The sequence below is a fragment of the Chinchilla lanigera genome, unplaced genomic scaffold, assembly GCF_000276665.1.
Source record: "Chinchilla lanigera isolate Chin_1 unplaced genomic scaffold, ChiLan1.0 scaffold00001, whole genome shotgun sequence".
Lineage (NCBI taxonomy): Eukaryota > Metazoa > Chordata > Mammalia > Rodentia > Chinchillidae > Chinchilla > Chinchilla lanigera.
The window spans coordinates 22,776,532-22,799,093 of NW_004955402.1; the positions used below are offsets into that span (position 1 = coordinate 22,776,532).

Sequence of the window (22,562 nt, forward strand, 5' to 3'; positions counted from 1 at the left end):
CTTGAACTGCCTATGTAGCCCAGGCTGGCCTTGAACTCACTTTAATCCTCCTGCGTCAGCCTCCGAGTGCTTGTATTACAGGCATGTACCCACTCTTGGCATTAAGATACCATCTTTATGGCAGTACTTTTTGGTTTATTTTTTACTTGCAGAGCAAAAATATAAAGGTAGAGAGGGCTGTTAACAAGGGATATGCTAGTACACACCCTTAAGGATTCCAATTTCATCTCCCTTTGGGTTGCGGGTACAATGGAATTCTTCCGCAGTTTCAAGGCTTCTGTGTCTTCAAGAATCCCCACCCTTCCTGTCTATCCCTGAGGCTGAGGTTTTTCACTGTCAGATACAACATGTTTTGAACCATTTCTTAAGAATACTTCGAGTGGCAAAGTGCCCTGATTTATTTTGGAGTAATTTCTAAGTTGAGTTTCTATTGGTTGCTGCTGAATATTGTAGGAACTCTATCCCTAACTAATCATGAACTAGATTTTATTTAAAAAGAAAGAATAATACACACACACACAGAGGGAGAGAGAAAGAGATGGAGAGAAGGAGAAGGGGGGAGAGGGAGAGAGTGGGGTGAGGCAGAGAAAGGGAGGCAGAGGCCCAAAACATAAATGCAGCTCCTGATACAGTTCTGCTTGTGTGGAATGGTATGGCCATGTCTCTGGGGACTGGGCTAGATTCACTAAGGAGGTGTCCCAGGCAGCCTAATAGTCACACTGACCATCAGGCAACAGGGCTTGGGGGCTGACGTCCTCTTGCCTCTCCTCCCCATCTTGGTAGGGATGCCCAGGCTGCTGCGGGTCTTCCCAGTGGCCTCAGGTGGGCCATCTCTTCCCTTCCCTCCTCCCAGGGGCTTTTCTCAGGGACGCAGGCTCCCTTCAGTCCTCAGCAAGGCTGAGAGTCCCAGGCGGCTAGCAGGCGTTTCTCTTGCCTCAGCCCTGGTAGACTGTGGAGCCAACCTCTCAGCGGTTCTGAAACTTTGGCTCATCCTCTGGCCCTCTGTGGGCCAGTGGTGTGGCAGCTCTGGTGAATGTTCTTCATCAAGTATTTCTCTTCAGCTCTCCAGTGGCCCCGTGAGATTGGTATCAGCTTCAGTTCACAGCTGAGCAGAGGGAGGTCTGGGGAGTGGTCCCTGAGTGTTCAGAGCTGAGCTGTGTCTCAGCCACACAGCACGTATTAGTGTTGCAGGTCTGCTCTGCTGGGTTAATTTAAAAATTTTCAAAGTTTGTTTTACAAAACTATTTCCAGTCATGAGGCCCAAGTCTGGCTGACTTATCTCCTTTTTATTCCAGGCTGGTCATGTGTGTGGAGACAACGTTGACCTCATAGATGGGCAGCCCACAGGCTCTGTGAGGATTTCCTTTGGGTACATGTCTACATTTGAGGATGCCCAGGCATTTCTTAGGTTCATCATAGCCACTCGCCTGCGCTTACCAGGTGGCCAGCCTGTCCCTCAGGCCAGCACTGGGGAGGGTGGCGCCCTATCAGCAGAGGGGAAGGTGCAGGACACTTCTGCAGTCAATGGGAGAGATTGTGTCTCACGTTGGGAAAGCACCTGCATGGACTCCAGCGTTTGGAACAACTCCAGCTCCACCGTGAATACTGTGGGTTTGTGCCCTGCTCTGAGCAAGGCCTCTAGCACCCAGCAGACTCTGTCAGAGAAAGCTGCAGGCATCCTGCCTGGGGACCGTGGGCCACACATTGTCACCAACCTTTATCTCTACCCCATCAAATCCTGTGCTGCCTTTGAGGTAGGGGCCTTCTCTTTGCACAAAAACTGCTTCTCTTTGGTTTCTGTATAATGTTTTTTTTTCTTCTCCTAAATAAAATGAAGAAAGGATATAGACAGTGAAAAAAGCATGCAAAACTCAAAATCATATGGTCAGAGTGCGGTGGATATGAAAAACCGATTCTCATTTTGCCTTCTTTATTGGGCAAAATGTAGGCTGACTTTTTTTTTTTTTTTTTTTTTTTTCCCCAGTACTGGGAATCAAACTCACGACCTTGTGCTTGCCAGGCAGGCGTTGTGCCCCTGAGCCAAATCCCCAGCCCCTGTAGGCTGACTTTTGAATGGGACTCTGCTTACAGGAACCCCTCAGAGGACTCCTGTCTTGGTTATTTCTCTCTCATTGCGGAGACAAAATACTCGATGCCTAGAATTAAGGAAGGGAAGGGTTATTTAGCTTACAGTTTGTGGAAGTTTCAGTCTATAACAGCTGGCTCCAAGGCAGGGTGGCACATGGCAGAGGGCAACAGTTCAGGTGGCAGAAGACAGCAAAAGCAGCAAGAGCAAAAAGGGAGGAGCTGTAGCAAGCCCTTCTTTCTCTCTTTTACATTGTATGTAAAGTATCTGCCCCAGGGCAGGTGTAAAACTCATACCCACAATTCCAACATTGGGTCATGAATCAATCATAAACTCTAGAAGCTCACCTCGTGACTGCATGAAGCTTTGGGGGATATTCGGACACAAACCATAACAACTCCATTTCTGAGTGGTGATACCTTATTGCTGTTGATCACAGTAGCTATAACTTTCCCTGGCCGGGGAAATAGCTTGGCAGCACAAGTGCCTGCCTGGCAAGTAAAAGGTCCTGAGTTCTTCCCAGCACCAAAAAAAAAAAAAAAAAGAAAATGAACTTTCCCAGAATGTATGTACCAGCCCCTTGCTGAAGCATTTGATACGCTTCCTTTATCTGATACTTAAAGCAATCACATAAGGTGAATGGTAACATTATCCCCAGGTACGGATCCTAAGTAGGTTGAGGTTAAGCACTTTGCCTAGGTCACCTGCTAATAAATGACAGAGCAAGGATTCGAATCTGTATTTGCTTAGCTTTAGGTCTTTGGTCTCATGTGATTTGCTCTGCTCAGTTGACCCTGTGGTATCAAACTGTAGTCAGGTTGTACATCCACTGATTCAACCAAACAGAGATCAAAAATATTTTTAAAAAATGTATCTGTACTGAACAAATACATACTCTTTCTTCTTGTCATTATTCCCTAAATAGTACAGTACAAGAACTATTTATATAGCATTTACACTGTGCTAGGTAGTATACATAATCTAGAGATGGGAAGGTGGATGTGCATAGGTTATGTGCAAATACTGCACTGTCTAATATAAGATTTCAGTATCTGTTGGGGATCCTGGAACCTGCAGGCCGACATGTACTATATCTGCATACAGGTGGCCAAGTGCTCCTCATACCCAGAGGCCTTGGCTGGCAGCTAGCCCTAGACTCCAAAAGGCTGTCTTTCCTGCTGTGGCCAACCTGAGGCTGTCTTTCTATAATCTTCATGTGTGTCCCAAGGTCCAGACTCCTGAGCCTGGGGTGACAAGTTGTTCAGCTCCTCATCAGACATACAGAGGTTGGGCTGTGTGCTGGCCTGCATTCCAGGGTGTTCCCCTAAGAGCCTCCAGGCTGAGACCTAAACCAGGAGCTTCATCCCCACTCCTGAGCAGAGGCAGGTGAGGACTCTGCATTCCCTCTGCATATGAGGACTCTGCCTTCACAGCTCGTGTGCGTTTTATAACACAGACACAAAGATGGCTCGGCATGGTACAGATGAGGAGACTGAGCTCAGCGAGGGCATCGTCTTCCTTGAACCAATAGGCTGATAATACTAGAGCTACAGAACAAGTCTTGACATCTCATTCTTCCAAATTATCCTGATCCAGCCGTAGAGTTAACCGCTTCTCTGAGGAGTCTCAGTTTTTGTTTTTTTTTTTAATTGGGCAATGGTATTAAAAAGCGGGATCTGGGTACTGAGTGTAGTTTGTATTTTAGTTTTGTAGAAATATGAAGAATTCAGAAAAACTTACACACTTAAAGTGGATCAACTCAGCATCCCAGCATAGCCACGGTTTGTGCAAGAGCCGTATTTGTCATGTTAGGATGTGCCCGGACACACACCCACTATAGCAGAAGGGTGTAGAAAAAGCAGGAGCCGTGGGCATTGTGCAGAAGGGTTTTGGATACGGTGGGACAGAGTACACTCTTGTGCTTTTGGAATGTCGTGCATGAACACAGCTTCCTGATTCAGAACACAGCTTACTGATTCAGAACACAGGCTGAGGTGGACATGGTCGAGGAGTGGATCTGGAGGCTGAATGAAAGGTCTCCTGCTCCCACACCATTGTCTCCTTTGCATTGCCTTCTTCATTTTGCTTTCTCTTCTTCTTCTCTTTATTCCTTCAAGTGTGTGTAGAGTTCATGAAATCCACCTGTATTTGTGCCCCCCCCGTGTGATAATGTGAAATGCATCTTTGAAGAGCCGTAACCTAAAATACACCTACCTTTTGTTTAGGTGACCAGATGGCCCATAGGAAACCAAGGGCTGCTGTATGACCGCAGCTGGATGGTTGTAAACCACAACGGCATTTGCCTGAGTCAGAAGCAGGAGCCAAGGCTCTGTCTGATCCAGCCCTTCATCAACCTTCAGCAAAGGATCATGGTCATCAAAGCCAAAGGTGTGAAAACACTTCATTTCCCAGGGTAGCTGTGGAGAGAGCTTTCATATTCAGATAAAAATAAGCAAATATCTTTCTGCTACCAAATATTAAAAGTATTATAAAGTGAACGTGTCAGACAGACAACAAAAAGCTTGTTTCCCATTTGTTTCGGGAAATTTCTGAGAAGAGGTAACAGTTTGACAGTCCAGCCAGAAAGGAAAGAGCTTTAATCTTGGAGTTGTATGATATCCTTTGCACTCACCTTTTGTCTTTGTTACTTTTCTCATTGCTGGGACAAAATACCCAACCCCTAAAGTTAAAGGAGGAAAGGTTCATTTAGCTCACAGTTTGTAGGTTTCGGTCCATAGTCAGCTGGCTCCAAGGCGGGGTGGCATGGCAGAGGGACATCACAGAAGAGACACAGTCCATACCAAGTGAGGCAGGAAGTGTAATGCAGCAGCAGCCAGCCTGCCTTCCCTCACTTGCTTTGTTTTCTATCCAGCCTATAACCTTATTGACTGGTACCACCCACACCCATGGTGAGGCCCCCACACCAAGAACTGTGCTAAACCCATTTAGTTATCACACGTCCTTAATCCCAGTATCACACACTGTAGATCCAGCCACCTCCAAAAGCCCTCCTGCCCCTACTACACAAAGCTCTGGGGAGACATCTAGATGCAAGCCATAACACCTTCCTTTTCTCCCTTCACTCATAATGTGCATTGTAGGCTTTGATTCTTCCTTGGTGGTTTTAACACATGAAAATGTGTAGACCAACTCTGTCCAATAGAACTTTCTGTGGTGAGATGTCCCGCACCTACTCTGCCCAGTTTGGTGGTCACTGGTTACCTGTGGCTATTGGGCACTTGAACTAAATTTTAAATTGTATTTAATTTAAATTAATTTTGATGGCTTTATGTGGCTAGTGGCTACAGTGTTGGACTCATAGAATAATGTAACACATAACATTTAGCCACATTTCCTTCAGATCCTCCTCCTCCTGTATTCTTATTTACATAGGCATGTGTCTATATATGTATATATGTATGGATTTATCCTAGTACTAGGAATTGAACCCAGGGTCTCAAAACCAAGGTATATCTCTAGATCTTTTTATTTTTTGAGATAGGGTCTTGCTAAATTGCTCAGGCTGGGCTGAATTTGAGGTCCCCCTGTCTCAGCCTGTCAGAGTGCTGGAATTATAAGTATGCATGATCATACCCAGCAGTCCTTCTTTTTTTAAAGAAATAATAATAAAATATTGTAAATGTGGCTGAAATGTTCTGTGTACACTTCTTGGGTCTTATTCTTTTGCCTTTCTCACCCTACCTACCACTAACAGAATATTCCAATTTTTCCCCTAATTTGTAGCTGAGCTTAAGTGATATACTACATTTTCATGTATTTATGATTGTTTTTTCTTCACTGTGGTTTTTCTATTTTGGCTATTTTTCCTTGAATCAATAGGCCAGTATCACTATAGTTATAGAATGAGTCTTGATATCTCCTTTTTCAAGTTATTGGGTTATTCTTGGCCTTTTGTTCTTCCATATGAATTTTAATGCACATATATATTTGTGTAGCCATCCCCACAGTCAAGGTACAAACCCCCAAAAAACTCCTTTGTGCTACCTAGTGTAGCCTGCCCTGCCCTAACCAGAGATCCTTTCTCTATTACTGTAGTTTTATCCTTTTGAGAATGTTATATTAAAATAGTATAGTAGGTGACCTTTTGAGATTAGCTTTTCTTAGAATGATGCCTTTAAGATCCCTTCAAGTTCTCACATGTGGCAGTAGTCATTCTTCTTTATGGTTGAGCTGTATTCCAAAGTATGAATGCAACAGTGTGTTTTATCCGTTCATTTATCAAAGGCTATTTTAGTTGTCTCTAGTTTTGAAGAGTTATTGTAAACTTTTTATTTATTTAGTGTTTTGAATAGATAAATGCTATGACATTTAAAAAGTCATTCTCTCTTGCTGTAACCTTGGTCTCCCAGTGTCAAAGGTGTCCTTCTGGAAATGTTTAAGTCTACATGAGGCATGATGTACACGTGGTACCCCACCAGATCTGTAGCTACCAAAGGACTGATAAACCCTGGGGTCTTTTGGCTGGTCAGCAGCCTCCAGCACAACTGGACAGCCTACACTTACTTCCCTGGATTCTGGTTGTGGGGCCACATGTTTATAGAGCCCAGACCTCCAAGGGATGCCTTCCAGAGAGTGCTATCCAGTTTTGAGCAATTATGAATTGAACTGTAAATATTCATATAAAGGTTTTAGGGAAACCACAGTTTTTATTTCTCTAGAAGAAATAGCTAGGAATAGATTCTGGGGTCACATGGAAATATATGTTACCTGTACATGAAACTGCTGGGCCGTTTTCTAGAGTGGCACCATTGTGAATTCCATTCAGCAATGTATGAGAGTTTCAGTTGTTCAGCATCCTGCTAGCCCTTGGTGTTGACAGTATTTTAAATTTTATTTATTTCAATAGATGTGTAGTGGTTTCTTTTCTTGGTTTTCATTTGCATTTCCTTTTGGCTAATGATGTCAAACATCTTTTTGGATATTATTTGTGTTTCTTGCATCCTTGTAACCTATGGATTGTTAGAGACGTGGCTAAAAATCTAAATGTTTAGAGATTTCTTGTTATCTTCCCATTATTGACATTTAGTTTAATTCCCCTAAACTCTCCAAAAAAGAAAACATATTCTGTATGTCTTTAATGCATTAAAATTTGTTAAGGTTCATTTTATGATCCAGGATACCTATTGCCAAGAGCATTCCGTGTGTGTTTGAACAGAATATGATTTCCTCTATTCATAGGTGAAATATTCTATCAATGTCAATTGGATCCAGTTGGTTGATGGTATTGTTCAGTGTTTCTATATGGTTGCTGGTTGTTCTGCCTACTAGTTTTCTGTGCACTGCACAGGGTGTTGAACTATAATTGTGGATTTGCCTATTTTCCCCCTTTATTTTTGTTAGCCTGTGCTTCATTTAGTATTATTATGAGTTTTTGGTGAATTGTTCCTCTTTAAGTAGTGTCCTTCTTTATACATGGTAATTTACTTTGTTTCACACTGTGAAGTATGCAATTATCTTTCTGATATTAAAAGAGTCACCGACCTCTCTTTTGATTATTATTTTTTCTTTTTTTGTGTTTTTTTTTTTTTTTTTTTTTTTTTTTTTTTTTTTGGTTTTTCTCCGGTACCGGGAACCGAACTCACGACCTTGCGCTTGCCAGGCAGGCGCTTTTGCCGCTGAGCTAAATCCCCAGCCCCCTTTTTTTGTGTATTTCACTGGGGATTGAACTCAGGGCCTTGTGCATGTTGGGCAAGCACTCTGCCACTGAGCTACATCCCCAGACCTGATTAATTTTTTTTACAGTGTCATTTTCCATATTTTCATTTTCTTCTACCTTTACTCATATGTGTAACATACCCTGAAATTCATTTACTTAAAGCCTACAGTCAGTTGTTTTTAGTAAATTCAAGTTTAGAACATTTCCATATCTGTTAGCAGTCACTAGCCATTTCTAGCCTCATTCGGGAAGCCACTGATTTACTTTCTGTTTCTATGGATTTTTCCACTATGATTTTCCCATGAATGGAATCATACAAGGTATGATTGGCTTCTTTATTTAGCATAATATTTCCAAGACATGTTACAGCATGTATTAGTAAATGCTATACATTTTTTGTTGTGGGATAATATTCCACTGAATGGATGTACCGCATTTTCTTTATCCATTCATCAGTTGGCAGATATTATCATTTTCCTACATTATTGTCCATTTGTGTATTTTCAGAAGAATGTCTTCAAATTATTTGCCCATTTTAAAAAGGATTATTAGTTTTTATTATTGAATTGAAAGAGTATTTTATATATTCTGGATATATGTTTGTTCTTTAGAACTGCTTTAAAATTATCTCCTTTTTGACTTTTGATAGTTTGGTTATAAGGTCTTGGAGTGGATCTCTTTGGGTTCATTTTATTTGGCTTTGTTGTGGATTCATTGGATCTAGAAGTCTATTCTTTCTCCAGATTTGGGAAACTTTCAGCCAGTATTTCTTTGCATAAACTTTCTGTTCCTCTCGTTCTCTTTTCTCCTTTTTGGACCTCCATAATGTGTATATTGGTCCTCTTGATGGTTCTTCATAATTCCCTAAAGCTTTCTGCAGTCTTTTTCTTTTCTTCTTTTGCTTCTCTGAGTTATTGCCAATGACTTGTACTTGAGTTTCCTCATCCTCTCTTCTGTTCAGTCTGCTGTTGAAACACTTGTAGTTAGTTATAGTTTTATGTTCTTTAGCTATTATATTTTTCAGTTATTAGGTTATTCAGTTCTTATTATTTCTTTTTGGCATTTAGTTTTTATTTTTTTATTTTTTGGTACCGGGAATTGAACTCAGGACCTTGCGCTTGCCAGGCAGGCACTTGTACCACTAAGCTATATCCCCAGCCCTGGCATTTAAATTTTAAAAAATATTTTTTTTTGATGCTGGGAATTGAACTCAGGATCTTGTGCTTGCCGGGCAGGCATTGTGCCACTGAGCTATATCCCTGGCCCAAAATCTTTTTTGTTGAAACACTCACTTTGTTTATAAATTGTACTCTTGACCTTGGTGAGTATTTTTATGAGACTTTAAGAAATTCTTCATCAGGTAAATCATATAACTCCATTTCATTAGGGACTGTTTCTGGAAATTTATCTTGTTTTTTGGTTTGGAACATCTTTTCCTACTTCTTCATTTTTCTCCACTCTTGTGTCGGTGTTTGTGCATTCGACAGAGCAGGAAATTGTCTCAGACTTCACAAGCTTCATACAGGAGATCTTCACCAGTCAGCATGACCGGAGATTGTGGGGTTCTCTACCAACTCTTTCTCTCTCTTAGGAGAAGCAGGAAGCTGCGGGTTTGTCTGCCTGCTCCGAGGAGGGAGGAGGATCAGTGGTATCTGCCAGCCCAAGCTTCTACCTCCTTTCTCCTCGAGGTGGCTTAACTGTGCCGGACTCATAGGGGTCTAAGGAAATGAAGGCATAAGTCAATCCTCTACTGAGCTCTCTCAGAAAAGTTGGGTGCTGGACACACAAACCAACCCTTGCTCCTCAGGGGGGAAGCTGGAAGGTGGGGGTCGTTCCCTGCCTCCATGGCACTGTACAGAGGGAGGGTCTGTGGGGACAGGATGTCATGAATCTCCCTACCGTCTTCAGTGAGTCTGGCTTTACATTTTTGGGGGGTGCAGGAATTTTTTAGTTAGGTTCTAATTTCCCATATCTTCCCCTACTAATATTTTTGTTATCTTCCTTTCCAATTTTCATTTCTCTTTTTTCTTTTTCTTAGTACATTGCTAATCTGTCTTATATTGAATGGAGTAGTGTTAGAAGCCACCGTTCTCTGTTACTGACTTGAATGGAATGCTTCTGAAGTTTCAAAATAAGAATGTTGTTTGCTTTCAATAAGATTTGTTAGCTAAAGAAGTTATTTTCTTATTTTGTCAAAATGTTTATCATGACTTATTGTGAGTTTTTAACAAATGTGTATTCTGCATTTGTTCTTTATTATTTTTTCTCTTATAATCTATTAATGTGATACATTACATTTGTGAATTGTCTAGAACTGAAATACCCTTGCTTTCTTGAGAAATAAAAATACTACTTGGCAATAATCTTTAAACATATTGCTGTGTTTGGTTTGATAATATTTTGTATTTAGCATTTGGTATCTATTTTTTTAGTGAGATTGGTATATATGTAACCTGTCTTAGTTACTTCTGTCTTTTTGCTGAGAAAAAATACCTGACACCCAAAGTTAAAGGGGAAAAGGTTTATTTAGCTCACAGCTTGTAGAGGTTTCAGTTCATAATTGGTTGGTTCTAAGCCAAGGTGGCTAGGCAGAGGGTCATCCCAAAGGAGAAACAGTTCAGGGCTGCAGAAAACAAAAAAAAGCAACAAGGGAGGACAAGCCTCTTTCTGTCCCTTTTATCTTATGCAGACCACAGGGAGCAGGGTGGCACCAAACCAATCAGTGGACTGATTTAGTAATCACACACCCTTAATCCCAGCATCACACACTCTAGACTCAGCCACCTCTGAGAAAGCCCTATGACTGCATGAGGTTTGGGGGGACACCTAGACCCAAACCATAATGTAACATTTTATTGTACACTTTCCATTTGAATTTGGTACCTCAGATATTAACATATATTAATTATTACTTTAAGCTATTACAAATGTATGTAATACTCTTATATAAGACATATGTAACAATTAAAGGAAAAAGAAGTTTCCAATCCCAATGATATAGTAAGTTTTTTTTTTTAGGCAGTAATGACTTGATGCAAGAATTTAATTTGATGCTATATTTTTTACAGCATCAGGCTTCATGTCTGCCTGTCTATTTATAAAGGATTTAAGATATCTTAGAGAACAAGGATCTCAGAATGTGGAGTCATGTGGAGTGGAGAAATCTTTCAAAGTCATTTATAAAGCATCCCAGGGACTGTGGGTACAATCGTCGCAGTGCAGGATCTTCTACCAGAAGCATGCTCCGTTGGTGGTACTGAATAATGATGAAGAAAATCCCTGTGTTGTAAATTTCTAAGACCCAGCCATGTTCTTCATCCAGCCAAGATCCAGAGTCATTAAAATTTTTTAGACTTCATGATAATGGGCTTTTCCTGCATAGCTGTTCATTTTGTATGATGATAAACTTTTTTTTTAAAGAGAAAAAAAAAATTTCAAAGCAAGATAATAGGAGGGTAACAATGATTAATACATTGTATATTGCTATCTTTAAATTAGTTACTCAGAGTACAATTTAACTGTCCAAATAATACTAGCTGGCAATGGTTGTTTGGGGTTCTAGATGCCTTATTTACCTGAATTTTGAGTACTTTTCCTAGATTTAGAAAATTTTCTGCTGTGATTTTAGTGAATATATTTTTATTTTTTTAATCATCTAGCAGCTGTTGGATCCAGTTTCCATGGTGTCTTGTTTTTAAGGCATACTTAGCACATTGTCTTAGTCACTTTCTTGTTGCTAGGATACAGTAATCACCACCCATGACCTAAACGAAGAGAGGTTGTTTTTTGGCTCCCATTTTTAGTCTAGTTCATTGGCTTTAAGGCAGGACAGCATGGCAGATGGGCACAGAGGAGGAAAAGATGCTTACATCACGGCAGCCAGGAAGCAGAGGGTCTAGGGAGGAGCCAGACAGGGAGGTGTGTCCTCTCAGGGCACACCCACAGCGACCTGCCTCTTCTGAGCAGACCCTGCCTCCTACTGGCAAGTCAGCTGTCATATCCCCACAGTCCAGTCACTTTCCAAACACATGAGGCTTTAGGGACCGTTTTAGATCTAAGTCATTGCATCCATGATCTGCTACACCAGCCTTTTCTTCAAGTTCTGACATGATTGGTTGTACATGTTAGCCATACTTCCAGTTGAATTTTTCATATCCAGAATTTCTCCTTGACTCTTTTTCATAATCTTTTTTTAAAATAGCTCAATGATTACTCTTTTTTTTATCTTAAAAAGAAAAAGAAAGAAAACAAAATTTCAAAACAGGGTAATAAGAGAGTAACAATTGTTAATACATTGTGTTTTGATATCTTAACTCAGAGTACAAGATATTGGCATTGAATTGTCCAACCAATATTATCACAAAACTTTCCTTTCAATGAACTAAGAGAAATTAGTATAACTATCTTAAAATATATATATATATATATATATATATATATATAATTATTTTGTTTTCCCCTTCCTTCTTTTCTTCATTTTCCCATCCCAGTTTCTCTTTCCCTTTGAAATTTCTTCCCATTTTACAATATCTATTGTACATTTTGGATCTTATTTACTCTTTCAGCTTCTCACACTAGGGAGATGATACAATGTTTACTCATGTGTGTCTGGTTTATTTCACTTATGAGCATGATCTCAAATTGCATCCATTTACCTATAAAAGTCTCCTGTTTACCCTTCTTTATGGCCAAGTAGTACTCTATTGTATAAAAAAACCACATCTTTTTTATCCAGTCCTCAGTTGATGGGCATTTGGGTTGTTTCTAAGATCTAGCTATTACAAACTGTGCTGCTATAAACAGGAGTGCACATATATTACTATAGTGTGATGTTTTTAGCTCTTCTAGGAAAATACCCAGAAGGGAATAGCTGGGTCAAATGGGACCTCCAATTCTAGTTTTCTTAGGAATCTGCACACTGATTTCCACAGTAGTTGCCCTAGTCTGCACTCCCACCAACAGTGGAGAAGGGTTCTTTATTCCCTACAACCCTGCCAGCATTTGTTATTGGTTGATTTCCTGATAATCACCACCTCTTGAACAGCCAGTGATGTTGAACATTTTTCATATAGTTATTTGCTGCTTGTATTTCTTCATCTGAGAAGTGTGTGTTCATCTCAAATGCCCATTTTTGGATTCGGTCTTTAAATTTTGGAGGTCTGAATTTTTTGAGTTCTTTATATGTTCTTGATAGTAATCCTTTGTATGAGGAACAACTTGCAAACATTTTTTCCCACACTGTGGCTTGTCTCTTCACTCTGTTGGTGATTTCTCTTGCTGTGCAAAAGCCTTTTTATAAGATGAGATCCCAATTGTTGATTCTTTGTGATAGTTCCTGTGCAATTTGGGTTTTATTCATAAAGTTTTTGCCTACACCAATGTATTCAAGTGTTTTACCTATTCTATCTTCTAGCAGATTTAATGTTGGTGTTTTAATATTTAGATCTTTGATCCATTTCAAATTTAGTTTAGTGCAGAGTGAAAGATATTGGTCCAATTTTAATCTTTGGCATGTGCAGAGCCAGTTTTTCCAGCACTATTTATTAAAGAGGCTATCTTCTTCCAGTTGATGTGTTTGGCCTTTTTGTCAAAGATATGGTGGCTGAGGATGTTTGGAGTTATTTCTGCATCTTCTAATCTGTTCAGTTGATTTTCAGGTCTGTTTTTTGCCAGTACCATGCTGTTTTTATCAGCTTTATAGTATAATTTCAAGTCAGGGATTATAATGCCCCCTCCTTGCCTTTGTTGCTCCAAATTGTCTTTGTTATTCTAGGTCCCTTCTGGTTCCAAATGTAGGATTGTTTTCTCTAAGTCTGTGAGATATGCTTTTGGAACTTTGATTGGAATTGCATTACATATGTATAACAGTTTTGCAAGTATGACCATTTTTACTATATTGGTTCTTCCTACCCAAGAGCAGGGGATAGCTTTCTATTTTCTGATATCCATTTCAATCTTCTTTTTCAGAGTACTGTAGTTTTCAATGTAGAAGTCTTTTACATCCTTTGTTAGATTGACTCCTAGGTATTTCATTTTTTGGATGTTATCATGAAAGGTGTTGCTTCCCTAATTTCTCACTCAGTGAGTTTGTTATTCATGTACAGGAAGTCTATTTATTTTTGAGTGTTGACTTTGTACCCAGCTATGCTGCTGAATTTGCTTATTAAATCTAGCAACTTTTTAGTGGAGTTTTTGGGGTCTTCTATGTAGACTATCATGTCATCTGTAAGTAATGATAATTTAACTTCTTCCTTTCCTATCATTATTCCTTTTATTTCTTTCTCTCATCTAATTGCTCTGGCTAAATTTTTTAGGACTATGTTGAATAAAAGTAGAGGCAGTGGAATCCTTGTCTTGTTCCTGATTTTAGAGAGAAAGCTTGAGGTTTTGTCCATTTAGTATGATGTTGGCTGTTGGTTTGTCATAGATAGCTTTTATCAGATTGAGATAAAGACCATCTATTCCAATTTTTTGTAGGGTTTTTGTTATGATGGGTACTGGGTTTTGTCGAAAGCTTCTTGTGCATCTATTGAGATGATCATATGGTTTTTGTCCTTGGCTCTGTTAATATGGTGTATTGCATTTATTGATTTACGTGTGTTGAACCATCCCTGCATCCCTGGGATGAATCTCACTTGGTTATGGTATATAATCTTATTGATGATTTGCTCCATTCTGTTTGCCAGTATCTTATTGAGAATTTTTGCATCTATGTTCATTAGGGAGATTGGCCTGTAGTTTTCTGTCTTAATTAGGTCCTTTTCCAGTTTTGGTATCAAATTAATGTTTGTTTCCAGGAATGAATTTGGGAATATTGATTCCCTTTCAGTTTCATTAAAGAGTTTGAGAGGTAGTGGTTTTAGGTCTTCTCTAAATTTCTTGTAGAATTCAGTAGTGAATCTGTCAGTGCCTGGGCTTTTCTTTGTTAGTAGGTTTTTAACCAAATCTTTGATTTCACTGATTGATACTGGTTTATTTAGGATTTTTATATCTTCTTGATTCAGCTTTGGTAATTCATATGGATCTAAGAATCTGTCTATTTCTTTTGCATTTTCCATCTTATTAGAATACAAGCTTTCAAAGTAGGTGTAGATGATCTTCTGGATTTCTGCAGGGTCTGTTGTGATTTCACTCTTTTCATTCCTAATTGTGTGGATTTGAGTCTTTTCTTTCCTTTTCTGATAAGGTTGGATAATGGTTTGTCAATTTTATTTATGGTGATAAACTTGTCTCTACCTTTTGTTCATTAGGGATGGAGCCCATAGAGGTGCCTCTGGAGGAAGGGAGTGAACAGGCTCAGATTTGCCAAAGCAAAGTCTGTACAGACAGGTAAGACTCTAAGGTAGGTGACAGTCCTGGCTACAGTAGGCGTGGTGGCACAGAGGGTGAAGAAAGCACTGCCCTGTATGATCTGTTCTCTGCCACACTCCTCATCCTGTGGGCAGTGCAATCCACTCTAACCACGTAGGCTCCTTGCTGTTCTTCAAACCTCCCAAGCACACTCCTTTCTCAAGGCTTTGCACTTGCTGTTCTCATTACCTGGAATGGCCTTCCCCTATTTCTTACTCACAGAACTCAGGTCTTCCCCTTTACTAGTCTCCCCTCGGTCAGAGTTCTGCCCCAAAGTCCTCTTCTCAGCAGACCCCGTGATCAAGCCAGCAGTTGGCCCCTCCCTCTTCATCTGTCTGACCATATTCCTGTCCTTCCTGTTTATTATTCCTAGCATATTCTATTTGTTTATTTATTTTGAGCTCTCCCTGGAATTCCTATGTTCTCCCTGCAGAGCCTGGAAAAAGCTGGGTTCAGAGTATGGAGTGAGAATCAGGGGAAACAGTTTAGAGGCTTCTGCAGCAGTTCAGAGGAGCTCTGTGGTGAGGGAAGACACTTAGTTCATAGTTTTTAAAGACTGCCTGGTGGGTGTAGAGTAACTGGACAGGGGTAGGGTCTAAGTGGGAAGGCTGGCTAAGCACCTGAGTTGGCAACACGGGTGAGAGGAGATGGAGGCTTGGACCAGGGTCAGAGAGAAAATCAGATAGGCCTCAAATAAATATTCTGGAAATACACCACTTACACAAGCTGATGGGTAGATGAGGATGCCGAGGCTGAGAGGAATTCAAAGCATCCCTCAGATTTCCAACTTGGAGCATTCAGGTGACAACCCACAAGTTATATACAAAGAGCTTTGCAGTACTACCTAATTTGCATTGTTGATGATAAATCATCTGCTAAAATCTGGGAAATGTAGAGTGAGGTTGAATGTCATGACTTTTCTATTTTATATTTTGATGGTATGTGGTTATCATTCTGTTCACTGAATACATCAAATGTCCATGTCCCTTGTAATCTAAATCCTATCTGTACCTGAAATTGTAGAATAGCAGGGTTTACAACCATGGGAAACCTGTCCCATCTAGTACCAACCAAATTCCCACCAATACTACATCAGCTGACTAGAGAACAGTACACTAAGGATTTCTATGTACTAAAAAGGTTTAAAGGTACGAATTGCCTATTAGTTGCTGCAGTGAACTCAGTAGTGAGTAGGGTATGTTTGGTTGTTGGTGATCCTCCATGGTATCAAATCAAATTACATTTCTATTTCCACTGCTGTGAACCTACACAACCTTACCTATCATGACATGATATTTTATACTCAGATACTAGAGCTACATCCAAATTGGGCCTGAGTGATTGGTGCTCCTAGGCAGAGGATCCTTCTGGGGCTCTGAAGGGCTATCCCCCCAGAAAAGGGCGGGATGTTGGGCAATGACCGGGCCAACACAACTGAAGATCACAGGCACTGATCTCCAACCTGAAGGCTGAAGAATTGAGAACATACTCTAGATTCTTGCCAGCATGTGCACTAATTTAACTGTTTCTGCCAATTTAAACATTAATTACAGCACATTTTCAATGAGGGCAATGAATTTGGGGCAACATTTTTGTTATGTTGCTATTACTCACCTTCCAATAGAAGTTTACTGCTGGAGGGAGATGAGTAATTATTTATCAGGCTCAGCCCTGGTTGTTCATTTCACTCTGCTGTATCCGGGAGAAGTGCTTTCTTCTGGTTAATAGAGCTTTTCTGATGGCTAGGGCCTAGATGCATTTCCGCTTGGAACCATGGGTACTCAGTGTAAAAAACATGGACAGGGTAAAATGTTTCAAAGCACAGGAGAGAGGGAACTACAAAGGAGTCCTGTTCTCTTCCTCTCCCAGAACAGGAAGGCAACTGTTTTTCCCAGTAAAAATTAAAGATAAGATAAGTTATCAACAATATTATCTTATAATCTCAAGAGACGATATTAGCAATTTTGCATCATAAGTTTCAATAATGTACATTTCGAAAAATTCTAGAGGATTCCCAAGTTTTAAAACATTGGATCAATGAATGTACTTATTTGGGTATTTTGTAGGTGCAGTGTTCGTTTTGCAAACCAAACATGTCAGCTACATGAGCTGGCTGTGAGGGAGAATGTTTCAGTCAGGTTCAGTATAAAAAACCAGGACACATTTGAAGGGCTTCTTCAAGCAAAATGCCTCTCAGGAAGATCTCAAATTCTAAGCTGTGTGCTCCTTAGGGTCAATAATTAATATAAAAATGATTATAAAGAGGAATGTCTACAGTGTTTTATCCGGTCCAAAAGCTTCTCTCAAGCTGCACAGGGTAGGTCTTCCTATACCTTGATCTCCTGGCAGCCCTCAAGCTGCCTGCTGCTTCCAGCTGCCTTCTCCCTGGGGACTTAGGGCATATTTTATTTTATTTTAATCTGACTTTTTGTGCTGTAGATAATTATTTTAAAAATACATAGAAGTTCACCCTGTTTCTCTATTTCCTTTCCTTTATTCCTTCCTTCCTTCCTTCCCTTTCTCCTTTCCTGTTTTTCTCCCCAGGGTAAATACATATGATTGTGGAGAAAAAATTTCAAGCTGGTTGTCAAAGTTTTTGGGCCGTCCCTGTCATTTAATCAAACAAAGTTCAAATTTTCAACGAAACGCAAAGAAGAAACATGGAAAAGGTATTATTACATTTGGGATGGGTTCTCAAGGGGCAGGAACACTGGTTTACTCTGCACACATCAAAAACAGCCCATGAAATGTCCTCACAGGGTGACTTGTTCATGTGCATAACGCAGGAGCAATCACCCTTCAGCAAGAAGCTGCCGGGGTGGCTCTGGGTCAGTGAGACCAGTGGGCTCCGCAATCTCCTATGGAGGAAGGCCAAGGAGGGTATCATGCCAGCTGCTTTGCCTCTGCTCAGCGATTCAGCCCAGTCCTGTGGGCTTAGAAGCACATTCAGTTTTGTTAAATAAAAACAGGAATAACTTCAGTGTCCTCAGCTTGGATCCAGAAAGAAAAAAAGTCAGGTTTCTAATTTTTAGCTCTGTCTCCAAATAGAAATGAAATCTTGGCAATCTAAAATCTCTTGGGTCTCGGATGTGTGGACCTTAACTACTCGGACTTTTAAGAGTTGTGTCATCTTTTTTCCATCATGAGTCATTGTTAGGGTGCAGGGAGATGATGGAGAAGCTGGGGGAAAGGATGCATGCGGAGCCAATATCTTATTTATGGCTGCAGGAACCTTTGGAGACTTCTAAGCTGGGGAGTTTGGTGACATCACTTGTGTCTGAAAGACACTCCTGGCTTGGTGGGGCAGCTGCCTCAGACAGGAGACTTGGGGAGCAAAGAGGCCTGTGGGTGGTGGCTGGGAGTGTGCTAGTGGGAGACTGAGGTCTGGGTGAGGCAAGGTGGTGGGTACAGAGAAGAAAGCCTGTCACCCACTCGGTACAGGGGCAGGGACTGTCATCTCTGACTATGCATCAAGCATGCCAGTAATGGTGCAGAGCTCTCTGGGCCTGCACTAGACTTCAAACATTTTTGTGTTGATGTACCTTGGAAGAATTTTTTAAAACTACATTTCCTCCTTATATATTTTTATGTTATTATCTAAATTTTAAGAATGTTATAAACATTTGCAAAAGGTATGGTTTTTAGCACATTGTAAACATTGTCATACAGGGGCTCTTTTCAGTAAAACTAGTGTTTCAACACCACAGCAATTTTACTTTCATGAGTATTCATTTACAATATGTGTGTGTGTGTGTGTGTGTATGAATAAACTGTCATCAGAAATTTTTTTAGTCATCAGAAATTTTTTTAGTCATCAGAAATTTTTTTTTATTTTAAAGAGAAAAAAAACAATAAAAACAATACAGAATTTCAAAACAAGATGATAGGATATTAACAATGGTTGTTATATTGCATATTATTATCTTCAAAGTAGTTGCTCAGATTACCAGATATAAGCATGCAAAATTGATCAAACAATGTAAGCGCTAACTGTTCCTTTCAATGAACTAATAGAAATTAGCATAGCTATCTTGTGTATAGCTATCTTGTATATATATACATATCTTTTTTTCCCCCTCTTTCCTTCTTTTCTCCTTTCTCTCATCCCAGTTGTTCTTTCCTTTTGTGCAGTTTCTTTTCCTTTAATGATATCTATTGTACCTTTTGGATCTTATTTACTCTTTCAGTTTCTTACATTTCTTAGATGAAGAAATACAAATGGCAAATAAATACATGAAAAAATGTTCAACATCATTGGTCATTCAAGAAATTTTATTTCTTTTATTTTCCTTCTTTACCTTGTGCTTTTTCTACTTCCTCAACAGAATTTTATCTTAATGTTATCTGTTGCATGCTCAGAAATCTTTCATTGATTGCTTTATTATATCTCTCTAAAACTAAAACATAAGTTGAAATGTCTAAAAAACTTTTTAAGCTTGCTGAGATTCTAAGGGTCTAGGTATTGGGAGATTTCTTCAGGGTTGAGTTCTTAACAGTCTAAGTTGATCAAAGCAATGTAAGTATATTGTATATTTTGAAAAATAATTATTAAACATAAAGAGCAAAAATTGTTGAAGATGAATCTCTTACTGAGCCAGTGGGACTCCCTGCCATTGGTTCCTGTGGGTGAGTGACTGTCCCTTAGGGTCAGCATCACTCTCTTGTGACAAACCTTGTTTAAGTAATAAAGAGCTGGGGAAGGAGGGACTTAGTTAACACACTGTCACTCAAACCTTCCGAGGTCCTTGACCAAAGCACAGGGATCTAGCATTAAAATGCCTTTAATCATCTGTCCCTTGACAATTTAATGAGGTTCTGCAAGTTTTGTGGTTAGTAAAGAATCAGAATCCATCTGACCTATAGGAGGATCATTCACCCTAGCTTTGGAGACTTTATTTTCTCAGCCCCAGCTCCAGGGTTTTGAATGAGGCTTTTGTTTGCCACTCTGGAGATTTTCAGTTTGGCCCTCAGGGGCAGTGTGCCTTCGGAGACCCATGGCCTCCCCTCTGTGAAGTACCAGAAGGGCCTTTGTGGAGGGTGCACCTCCTCTCTCTGACAGAGCCCTTTTAGCAAAGAGGACAGATGGAAGTGGACAGCCTGGACCATTCTTGTGTACTCCGGGGTCCATAGTCCATAGTCTGGAGGTGGCTTACTAGGTCCTGGCCCAGCCAACCCTTTTTACCGACAGCTTGAATAATGATAATGAGGGTGGGCCCATCAAACAAAGCCAGGCTGCCAGCAATTCTGATGGGCTTTGAAATTTTCTTTCAATAGTTTTATCTTTTTCCTTTCAGTAGTTTTAAATCTTCTGCCACTTATTTCAAAGTTAGTATCTTTTTCTTAATTAGATTCAGAAGCTCCTAATGGGCCTGCTGCTCTGTCAAGCTCCTCTCCCTTGTCCTGTTTGCGGGGAGAGGGGCTCCAGTCCACTAGTCTTTCCTCTTCTAAGAATCGCCGAGTCTCCCTTGCTGGAACAATGTCACTTCAGCATTTTATTATTGCTGTTTTCTCCAGATAATTTCACCTTCCTTTTGGGTTTTGGGGAGATTTAAGCCATGCTTAGAACATTGTCATTTTTTGTCAGTGCCCACCTCACCTGGTAAAAATAGCATATGCCTTTTGAAAATGTAAATCTATGGAAATGAAGCTTCATGCTTTTGAGAAAATCAACTCTTCGATACTCCCTTCACTTTTAGATCAGTTTGCTGGCATAACAGCCACCCTTTCCCTGGTGAATGAGGCACAGTACCTACTGATAAACACATCAAGCATTCTGGAACTTCATCAGCACTTGAACACCAGGTAAGATGTCTTCCAGACAGAAGACCAGTGGAAACACACCTGCCCCTGGGAGCAAGGCCTGACACCTGCCTGGGGAGGGAGGATCTGAGAGACCTTGAATCCAGACCTTTAAGTTACAGATGAGAAACTGAGGCTCAGAAAAAAGTCAGCAAATGGTTTTGGTCAATTCCCATTCATCTTTCCAGGGGTTCTCATCTATCTGCTATGTTAGAGTGCTGTTACTGTAACAAATACCTGAGATAACCAATTTACAACGAAGTTTAAGTAGTTTTAAAGAGATTTTAGTCCCTGGTCCGTTGGCCTGTTGCTTTGGGCCTGTGGTAGCACATCATGGTGGGAGCACAGGGCAGAGGAACCCTACTTATCTCACAGCAGGGCGGGGAAAAACAGGAGGAGATGAGAGCCCCACAATCCCATTTGAGAACACACTTCTAGTAACCCAGACTGCCTTGAAGCTCCACCTCTTAAAGTTTCCACCACCTCCCAGTAATACCACACTGGGGACCGAGTCTTTACCACACAGACCTGTGGGATACACTAAAGATCTAAACTACAGCATCTTCGGTGCTCCTTGACACCTTCAAGATTCCCAGTGGAGAACCTTTAGTTCTCATTTATTAATCATTCTGTTTCTTAATACTTGTTTTAATTGAATTATCACCAATGTGCCCCACTTTCATTGCCTACCTTCCCACTGTCCCCTTGGACCCCTGGCCTACTTCACAGTCATTTTGAGGATTGAAAAAGAATAGGTATGAAAGCCTTTCATGTAGGATTGCAGGCGTACAGATAGAGCAAGCACCCCTGCCTCTCTTCCCCGGCACGGTGCTCTCCTGAGGACACTGAGAGTGTCCGCAGGTGGGCTCAGCCCTGGAAAGGATTTGGTTGGGCCAATTCTTTTGCTGTTCTTTAAAGGAAACTGAAATACCAAATAGCCGGGCCATTAGGGAAAATAACCCAGCTGTTATGCCAGAGCCGTACTGGGCACGGGCTCCACATTCCTAGCGCACAGGCCTACGAGGTGGTTCCACACCTCTAGGAGCACCTGCAGCCAGGCATCCTGGGACTGTCATGTACCATGTGGTCATGGGAAGGTGTGGACTCTTGAAAATGCACAAATATGCTTAATGAAAGTGGTCAGTGGTCCCTCCTGGGCCTCTATAAAAGTGGGCTGCTGATGATAATTCTTGTTTATAATCTTTGGTGAAAGCATAAAACAGCCTTCTCCTGTGGTGGGCCAACTTGACCTCCTTGGGAGCAGAATTATGATGCAGCTTCAGAGTCCTCAGTGTTCACTGAGTTTTTCTAGCGTGTAGGGACCTTTTTGTCCAAGTACTGAGACCAGGAGACCAGGGGTCTGCAGCTTTCTGGGTCCCTCCCCTCAGTAGTAAGATTTGGTTTTTTTAAAAAAATCAGTATTTATTAGTATGCTTGTAGCACATAATGATTACATTCATTATGAGGAGTTGGTACATGTACATAACACATCTTATTTTTATTTTTTTTTGCCTGTGGTTCTTGATGTGGAAAGATAGGAGTTGGGGACAGGCTTGCCGCAGCCCTGATTCTTACCAGGAGGGGGCAACATTTCCTGCCAGCTGGTTTAGAGCAAGACTAGTGGGAGGGGCAGATAGTCAAAGGGGAGAA

General features: G+C 40.7%; 1 protein-coding gene across 1 annotated transcript in view; it reads left to right on the forward strand.

The window, feature by feature from the left end:
* Mocos (molybdenum cofactor sulfurase) overlaps window positions 1-22,562 on the forward strand; it is a gene marked incomplete at its 5' end in the record, with an annotated part of 54,395 nt that overhangs the window by 22,498 nt on the left and 9,335 nt on the right. Inside the window, 5 exon segments of the mRNA XM_005372816.2 lie at window positions 1,296-1,754; window positions 4,312-4,474; window positions 15,014-15,092; window positions 17,658-17,782; window positions 20,810-20,915. Of these exon segments, the coding sequence (XP_005372873.2) occupies window positions 1,296-1,754; window positions 4,312-4,474; window positions 15,014-15,092; window positions 17,658-17,782; window positions 20,810-20,915 (932 nt within the window).